Source organism: Cebus imitator, unplaced genomic scaffold, assembly GCF_001604975.1.
Source record: "Cebus imitator isolate Cc_AM_T3 unplaced genomic scaffold, Cebus_imitator-1.0 Scaffold93, whole genome shotgun sequence".
Lineage (NCBI taxonomy): Eukaryota > Metazoa > Chordata > Mammalia > Primates > Cebidae > Cebus > Cebus imitator.
In genome coordinates, this window is record NW_016107408.1 from 4,916,086 (window position 1) to 4,925,061 (window position 8,976).

Consider the following 8,976-nt stretch of genomic DNA (forward strand, 5'->3'; position numbering starts at 1 on the left):
TTTTTTTTTTGAGATGGAGTCTTGCTCTGCTGTAGCGCAGGCTGCAGTGCAGTGGCACAATATCAGCTCACTGCAACCTCTGCCTCCCGGGTCCCAGTTCAAGCAATTCTCCTAATTCAACCTCCCAAGTAGCTGGGATTACAGGTACGAGCCACCATGCCCAGCTAGAGATGGGGTTTCACCATGTTGGCCAGTCTGGTCTTGAACTCCTGACCTCATGATCTGCCCGCCTCGGCCTCCCAAAGTGCTGGGATTACAGGCGTGAGGCACCGCGCCTGACCCTATTTTTCATTTTTTAATGAAATTTTAACTAGAAAATCCTACATTCCACATATGGCTGGCATTATATGTCTACTGGACAGCGCTGCTCTGAATCTGAGCTCAAATCCTGCCTTTGCCTGTCAGCCATGTGTATTTGAACAACTGACTCCAGCTTCTTGAAGCTAGGTTTTCCTTTTCTGTGAAATGCTAGCAATAATACCTTCCTTATAGGACTATAACTGGCTGCTTAAGAAAATACATCTAAAGCCCTTAGCTCTGTGTCTGGCATGCAGTAGGTGTTCAGTAAATCGCAGCTGCTATTTGTTACTTCAGCATTGAGCCCAGTTTCTTGAGCTTATATAGCCTCTTGGGACAGCCCCTAGGCGTTAAATCCACAGACTTCTGGGTGGGGGGAGGGATGAGGAGGGATGCAGAAGGGAAAGCATGGGGCAGCCAGCCCTGGATGGTGTCCAGCCAGGCCGCAGCCCAGGTACCAGCCTGCTCCATCCCAGGCTTGCCCAGCCCTGGGGAGACGTGAGCCAGACTCTGCCCCCTCCCGCCCCTGTGGGTCTCCATGGCTGGCACAGGGAGAAGAGGTTACTAGCCAGAGGGAGAACCTGTTTCAGGACCCCTGAGTCCCGGGGGTGTCTGTTACACCAGCAGCCCTCACTTTAGTTTATGTCTCCTGCCTGGCTCCCACCCTACCAGACTCCAGAGAAAGCTCTTCCCACTGAGAAATAGGAAGTCGGAGATCAAGGGCTAGGAATGGTGAGTGACCTTTTTTGTAAATGGAGTCGTGCACATTCCCTGATGCCTGCACAGACCTGGAGGGCTGTGGGGGTGGAAGGGGGTCCCATAGGGTAAAATGAGATGACAACAGGGCCACTGGGCAGGGGGCCAGTGGCAGCCAAGCCCATGGTACCTCACCTAGGGTAAGGAGAAGACACCTTCTGCCTAGAGGTATGGACACTGGCTGAGTGCTCGGAGCCCCTCAGCACTTCCCACTGCCCCAGGCTGCCCATCACGCAGCACCCTAGGCAAGGCCAGCTGCCTCCATCGTGGCTTCCTTCAAGAGCCAGCACCAGGCCCAGCCCTGTCTCCAGAATCTGTGGAACAAACTGAGCTTCGTCCCACAGCAGCCATGGCTCTTACCCCCAACATAGTCCTGCCACACACACACCCCAGCCCCCAAGAATAGCCAGGACTCCTTCCTACTCCCACCATCCTGCCCCCTTCCATCCTCTTGTTGGGGCCGATATTCCTGTATTGGGCAGCAGGGCACTGGTCTTATTTGCATAAACAGGAGTACTGGGCTGGGGGAGGGGCAGTCTTGAGAGGTGGGATTACCTCTGTTGTTCCCCTGGATACCCTGGAGGTCTTCCTATTTCTCCAGCCCCTTTCGTCTGGGGGCCCTAGCTGGCTGGCTTGAAGGAAGCAGGCTGGCTGTTTCTGTAGGACCCATCACCATGGCATCAGCCAGGGAGGGGCTGGGCCCCATGGGGTGTTGGCCCCCAGGCGCCTGAAGCTCTCCCAGAAGGGAGGAAGGAGGAGCAGGGAGCGGGCCTGGGCCTGCTCCCCAGAGACGGTCACTGGGATTAGGGTATCATCTTTCCCCAGCTTTCCAGGTGGCTGCTGGTGGCGCCTATTGAATTCCGTGCCCGCCATCCGCTCCCTGGACTGCGTGGGTGGAGGTGATGGGACGGCCACTTGGGGTGGGGCAAGTGTCCCTGGTGGAGGACAGCTGAAGGGAGGCAGCCTGAGGGTGGAGGAGGCCCCAAGAGAAGCATGTGGGGGCAGCTCTCCCGGCCGGGTCTTTTCTGGAAAGCCAGTCAGCATTGTGTGAAAGTGAGAGTCCCCAGCCTGTCTAGCCCTGGGTCACCCCAGCCCAGCTGTGCTGCCCACAGGCTGCTATGGCCTCATGTTCCCTCCTGTCGATTCTGGCTCTCTGCCAGTCTCCTCTCTGAGCAGATTCTGATTTTGTCTTGAGCTTGGGTCTCCTGGGCTGTCGTCACTGGAGGTCCCACTTGCCCTCTGGAACTCATTGGAGTTGTGTTCCTTTTGAGTCTCCTCCTCCCAGCATGCTCTGGGCCCCCCTGTAGCTGGCTCCTCCTGAGCTCCTGGGGGCCACACACCAAGCTCAGCGTGCCTGAACATCACTCCCATTTGCCCCCTTTCCCCAGAGGCAGAACCCAACCCTGCCTCAACTTCGGTGTGAGGGTCCAGGAGCAATGGTGGCTGAGCTGACCCAGGTGCCCCACCCCTCCCCATCGTCTCCTCTCAGTGCTGGGCCTGGACAGGCCAGGCCCCACAGATACCCAGGGGGCCTGCCCCAAGGGACTCCTCCTGCCAGCCCCAGCCTCCACCCTGGCTGGGATGGGCTGGCTTGATGGGCTGACTCAGCAGCTGGCATTGACACCTCCTGGAGACAGCTGGGAGGCTCCTGCTAGGGGAGGGGTAAGGAGGAATAAGGCTGGTCTCCCTGGGACAGTGGGAACCCCCCTCCCCATGTGAGGGGAGGGAGTCTCTAGGGACTTGGGCAGGAGGCTCTGCAGGTGCACCGGAGCTGTCTAAATGCTGTTGGGGCCTACTTGGGGCTTCCCGTCTCCTTGTCCAGCCACCCTCAGGTCCTGGAGCCACCACAGAGCCACATCTAGACAGAGCAGTGGAGCAGGTCCCAGTGCAGGGGAAGGGAACAGAGGGCACCTGAGCCCCTCAGGCCGGGTCCACTATTTCCCCTTGAACTGCACGACTTGGAGCTTTGGCACCATATGTCACCTGGCGAGGTATACTGGGGTGAGGGTCAGTAAGGGAAGCCCACAGCACAGAGACCAGGGCCAGGGCATCCCAAAGGCAGCTAGCACAGCCCTGCCCTGCCACCCAGGAGGGGGCCTTCAGGGGTGGGTGCCAGAGCTGCCTGTCCCCAGCCCAGGCATGCCCCTGCCCCGTCACCCACACTAGGCTTCATCCCCCAGCTCAGGCCATAGTTCCGGCTTCGAGAAGCCCTGAGCACCCAGAAGGAAGGCTGGTGATTTCTTCAGCTCCCAGCCCACCTCCAGCAGAGGCTGCAGCGGATGCCCTGGAGAGAGTCCCTGTCTGCCCTCCACTGCCCGACTCCTGCTGGGACCTCACCTCCCAGTGGGTTGCCCCATTCTGGACTTGGATGCTTAAGGAGCACCCTGCAGTGTGGTGGAAGGAGGACGGGCTCCAAGTCAGAGACCAGAGTTGGAGTCCTGGCTGTGTGATGTCGGGCAGTGGGCTCAATATCTCTGAGCCTCAGTTTCCCCATCTCAAGAACAGCTGGCAAGCCCCAGCCAGGTTGCTATGGGAAGGTTTTAGGGAGCATGGGGACTGTGGAGGGAGGCTGGAGGAGGTCACTGGAGCTGCCCACTGCCTGTCCTGAGATTTCACCCCCCCACACTTTCTCAGGGTGTCAGGCCAGGTCCTGCAGCTCAGTCTGGCTGAGGCAAAAAGCTGTGCCTTGTCCTGGTGACGGCAACTGGTCAGACCTGTTCCTGCTCACCTAGGCGGCCCAGGGGAGGGCCTGGTTCTGGCTTGGAGCTTTGTGGAGGGATTAGCTCTAGGGGAGAAGAACCTCACTTACTCCCGGAACAAGATCCCGGAGGGCTGTGGGAGTGCCAGGGGTGAGCCTGGAGCAGGTGACAACGGAACAAGCTGGAAGTGGGCCTTGTAGTGAGGCAGGGGATGGGCCAGGGGAGAACAGGGCAAGAGGAGGCTTCATTCAGTCTGACTTCGGGGTTCCTGCGCCTCTGTGAGCCGCTCACTTTTTTACGACTCACTTAACTGCCTTTGTTGTTGGGGTGATGGGCCCTGGAGCCTGGATTTGGGTATGAAACACAAGCAAGAAAGACCTGCCCAAGCTCTTAAAGGAAGGCAAAGTCACCCTTTAACCACTCCCAGAGACGGAAAGGCTAGGGATTGAGTCTCCTGCAGATGGTGGCAGCCTCCTGGGGCTGGCAAGTTGGGGCAGAGACCCATAAGCCCTCCCGTGCATGCCTTCTCACCCCTCCAGGCCCTCTCCACTCCCAGCTGGGGATTTGGGTTTCAGAGCAGCCTGGCACACACGCCCCCACCCCACCAGAATCCCACTCCCAGCTTCCAATGACTATTCATTAGTATTCACGACAATGGGAAAGTCTGGGTGTGCACAGAGAGTTTTTACAGTTAGAAAAGGTTTCAGTTACCTCACTGGGCCTCACAGCAACCCTGGGAGGCAGATGGCAGTCAGAATGATCCATAAATCACTTGCCCCAGGTCACACAGCTCCTAAGCAGGGGAGCTGGAACCTGGCTCCGGGCCTTGACTATCCACTGTTCATTGCCTGATGTGCTGAGTGATAACCCAGGGCCAACAGGCTGGACAGCAGTCAGTGGCCCTGCATCAGGCCTGGAGGAGGGGGAGAGGGACAGGGACTCGGGTGTAGCATAGTCCTTGGGCACAGGCTTTGGCCGAACTGTTATCACCTGAGTCTGAGTGCTCAAAAGAAATCCACAGGTGCCCTTTTAGTAGGTCCCACCCTCCAGGCCACAGCCACCCTGGGCTCCCATTAGCCCAGCCCTGCTCTTCTCAGTCCCCTCCCCATTCAGGCTCCTGCATCTCTGGGGTCTCTATGCTTCCATTGCCACATCTGCCCCCTGGGCGGTGGGGGGGGGGGTCCTAGAACACCTGAGGATGGTCCCCTGTCTTATCCACGTCCCCTTGCTGTGCCACACAACAGGATTTTGGTTATCTGCCCCTTCTGGCTCCCTTTTGGCTGGGCCATTTGGCTTGGTGGGGGTGAGAGGGAGTTCGTGTATATGGGAAAAGGCTTTACTGTAAACACACTGGCCAGCTTTCAGTAAACACCTGCCTCTTCCTTCCCTGCTGCAGAGAATGGGGTGCAAAGGGGCTGGGGGTCCTCAGTCATATGCTCCAGCTGCCCAGCCAGGCTGACAGGGGTGCCACACTCTGCCCCTCTCCAGGAGGGCCAGACTGAGCCACCATGAGGAGGGATAAGGGCTTGATCAACACAGCACGAGATTCACCTTAAGATTGTCAGAGGGGCAGGCATGTGAGAGCTAACCTAGTCCCACCCCTCATTTGCCAAAAGAGGAAATTGAGGCTTGGACAAAGCAGTGTTTTACCCATGTCACCTAAGCAGTTTGCTGCATTGCTGGGTGTCCATACAAGTCTTTTGAGTCCTGGGCCAGAACCTTCTCAGATTGCTTTGTAAGATCTAAGCACATTTGTATCCTTGCAAGCCCTCCTTGGTGGGGGAGATGGGGTCAGGCAGAGGACAGGGAAGGCAGAACCGGGGGCATCGTGGAATAGCCATGGACCCTCCCCTGTCCCCACAGCTCGAGCTTCGGCCTCGGCTCTGTACCATGAAGAAGGGCCCCAATGGCTATGGCTTCAACCTGCACAGCGACAAGTCCAAGCCAGGCCAGTTCATCCGGTCAGTGGACCCAGACTCCCCGGCTGAAGCTTCAGGGCTCCGGGCCCAGGACCGCATTGTGGAGGTGATGCTTCTCGCCCTCTTCCTATCTGACCGCCCCCGCCCCCTGCAGAGCAGCAGCGCCGGGGGCAGCCATCGTTTCATCATTAGCCCACAGGCACAGCCAACCTGGAGCTGCTGGGTGGATGGGTGGATGGGAGGGAAGGTAGGGTGGTAGAAGGATGGATGGATGGACGGACAGATGGACTGACTGACTCCTTCCTTACCCTCACTCTCCGCTGGGCTGCTCCTTGCCAAGCAGACACACTTGGCACCTATGATTCACCTATCAATCAGGGAGATGTCTGGGGCCACCTCCAGAGCTTCCCTGCTGCCAGGCACACACATGGGGGTAGCAGTAACAAAACCCCACTCCTGAGTTAGGCTTTTATTTTTGTAGTTATATATCTATTTTTTAATTTTTTTAAGATGGAGTCTCACTCTGTTGTCCAGGCTGGAGTGCAATGGCGCTATCTCAGCTCACTGCAACCTCTACCACCTGGGTTCAAGTGATTCTCCTGCCTCAGCCTCCTGAATACATGAGATTACAGGTGCCCACCACCACATCCAGCTAATTTTTGCTTTTTTTTTTTTGAGACGAATTCTCGCTCTTGTTGCCCAGGCTGGAGTGCAGTGGTGCAACCTGGGATCACTGCCACCTCCACCTCCCAGGTTCAAGCGATTCTCCTGTCTGAGCCTCCCGAGTAGCTGGGATTACAGGCATGCGCCACCAGGCCTGGCTAATTTTTTGTATTTTTAGTAGAGACAGGGTTTCTCCATGCTGGTCAGGCCGATCTCAAACTCCCGACCTCAGGTGATCCGCCTGCCTCAGCCTCCCAAAGTGCTGGGCTTACAGGCGAGAAGCACCGTGCCCCGCCCCAAGTTAGGCTTTTAGACCCACTCATTCAGTGCACTGGCACTGTGCTCCTGGGAGAGGAAATGTGAACCAAATGCTCAGGCAGGTCCCAGAATCACAGTCTTAGAACCTTAGAGCTGGAGATCAGCTCTCCCAAGACTTCTCATTTTACACGTGAGAAAACCAACGCCCAGAGAGGGAAGTCGGACAGCAAGTCCTTACCCAGGCTGCCCCACCCAGCCTCCCAGCTCGCTCCCATCCCATCTCTCCCAGCTGTGTTTGTTTAGTCTCGTCCGGATATTTTCGTTGGCTTTTCCCATGTGTCCTGCCTCCCCAGCTGATTGGCAAATGGGAGGACCCCTGGCCTAGTCCAGGACTCTGCAGACATGGTGGGGGTCGGTATCCCCAGGCTGGGAACTGCAAACTGGTTGAGAACCAAGGTGCCCCTCCGGCCCTACCTAGCCCTCCTCCACCTACCTGGCCCAGAACCAAGGCCCACGCCCGTAACGCCTCCCCGACCCCCCCCCTCCGCAGGTGAACGGGGTCTGCATGGAGGGGAAGCAGCATGGGGATGTGGTGTCCGCCATCAGGGCTGGCGGGGACGAGACCAAGCTGCTGGTGGTGGACAGGGAAACCGACGAGTTCTTCAAGAAATGCAAAGTGACTCCATCCCAGGAGCACCTGAATGGTAAGCTGGGTGGGGATGCTGGCTAGAGGCCCCCAAGTCATGGATGTGAGCCAGGGCTAAGACTTTGCTGGGTCCCATGCGAGGGGTGGGCAGCTTCCCGGTATGGGTGCTCCCTCCCTCTCCTTCAGGGGAGACCTAGAGGTGTGGGCTGGGGGAGCGTGGGCCTAGTATAGGGAGTGGCAGTGGGTTTCTAAGAATGGTTTGTGACAGGGTCAGCTGGCACGAGGACAGTCAGAGGGACGACAGAGCTGATTCCCGGCCAAAGCTGCAGCCCCAAAGGGAGGCCTGAGCCCCCAATTCTGCCTCCACCAGCAAACTTTCAGAGCAGTGTCGATATGAGGAAAGGGTTAACTCCGGGGAGGCCTCCAGCCTTTGCTTAGTCAGATCAGAGTCCAGTGACAGGGGCCCAGTGCCTCCCCCTCCCTCCTCTCAGGTTGTCTTGGAAACTCAGCCTTGCTGGCTCTAGAGAGTAGTGGGACCCCCTTCAGCCCCTGGGCCCCTGCCCTCCCCATCCCCCATCACCCTGCCAGGCTGTCGCTTCCCCCTGCCCAGGCCAGAGCCAAACAGGGCAGGGCTTCTGTACCAGGGCAGGGAGGGGTTAAGCAGTGCTCTGCTCCCTGGTCTGGACTTTCTCCCTGGGAAGATGGCTCCCTGGAGGGGGAAGGGGGTGTTCACTGGGCCATACCGAGGGTGGAACCTCTTGGGACTTTACAGTGGGCAGGGCCTCCTGGAGACTCAAGATTGTCTGTGTAGAAGGGCGTTCACACAAAGATCCCAGCTGGAAAAGCCCACTGGGGAGGCCCTGTCCCCTGCCCGCTAATCTAAGGCCTGGAGGCTCCTAGACTAAGAGGGGATGGCCCCTGGAAGTCCCTAGCTGGCTCTGGGCATGGGACATGGGGCACTGCCTTACCCTTGTCTCCCAAGTTTATGGAAACTCAGATAATCCTTCTCCAGTGAAGGGGAGACCAGGGCCCAGAGAAGCCCCAGCCTTGCTCCTAGGGATCTGGTATGAGGAAGACACAGCTGAAATTTGGATTCCACTCAGCTCCTGAGATACTGTCCCCTGCTTCCTCCAGCACCCTTCCCCCACCCCTTCACTCCGCAGGTAATTAGCCCCTCAGACATTCCTCCCTCTCTGCCTGTCTCTGGCTGGAGGGGCTGCAGCCTCTGGCCAAAGGACCTGAAGAGGGAGAGGCCTGGGAGCGGTCTCCTCCCCAGTGTCCCTCCAGGATGGCATCCTCACTCTCTCCATAGGGAGGAATGCCCCCCTCCGGCTGCCAGGGTTTCACCCTGACCACTGTGAGCTGATAGGGAGGGGACAGTAAGCGTCCCTGTGTCCCAGCAGCTGTCCTTGCCCCAGAAAGGCTGTGGGTGTCAAAAGGGAGGAGAAGAGAGTCAGGTATCTCTGGCTGTGTCCTGGACCAGGGACAAGGGAAAAGATGACCATGAATTTTAAGCCAAGAGTTCAGAAGAAGCCCACCTAGGCCGACCAGTCCCTGGAGATGGAACAGCCACCCCTGGAGCCATGTGGGACCCCCTACCCTGAGTGAGCCCAGTGAAGGTGACTCCAGACCTGTCTCCCTCTGACCCCTCCAGGTTTCCCACTGGCTAGGGGAGGGGACACCCAGCACACACCCCTTGAGCCTTCTCCTCCCCCTTCATTTCCTGATTGGCTAATAA

The 8,976-nt window shown here is 58.1% G+C and overlaps 1 protein-coding gene across 2 annotated transcripts in view; it reads left to right on the forward strand.

Annotated features, from left to right (window-relative positions):
- The window catches only part of SLC9A3R1 (SLC9A3 regulator 1), a 20,516-nt gene that overhangs the window by 7,863 nt on the left and 3,677 nt on the right, over window positions 1–8,976 (forward strand). For both annotated transcript variants that reach the window (XM_017535662.1, XM_017535663.1), the window contains exons 2-3: window positions 5,616–5,777; window positions 7,143–7,296. In XM_017535662.1, the coding sequence (XP_017391151.1) occupies window positions 5,616–5,777; window positions 7,143–7,296 (316 nt within the window). The remainder of the gene's footprint in view (window positions 1–5,615; window positions 5,778–7,142; window positions 7,297–8,976) is intronic.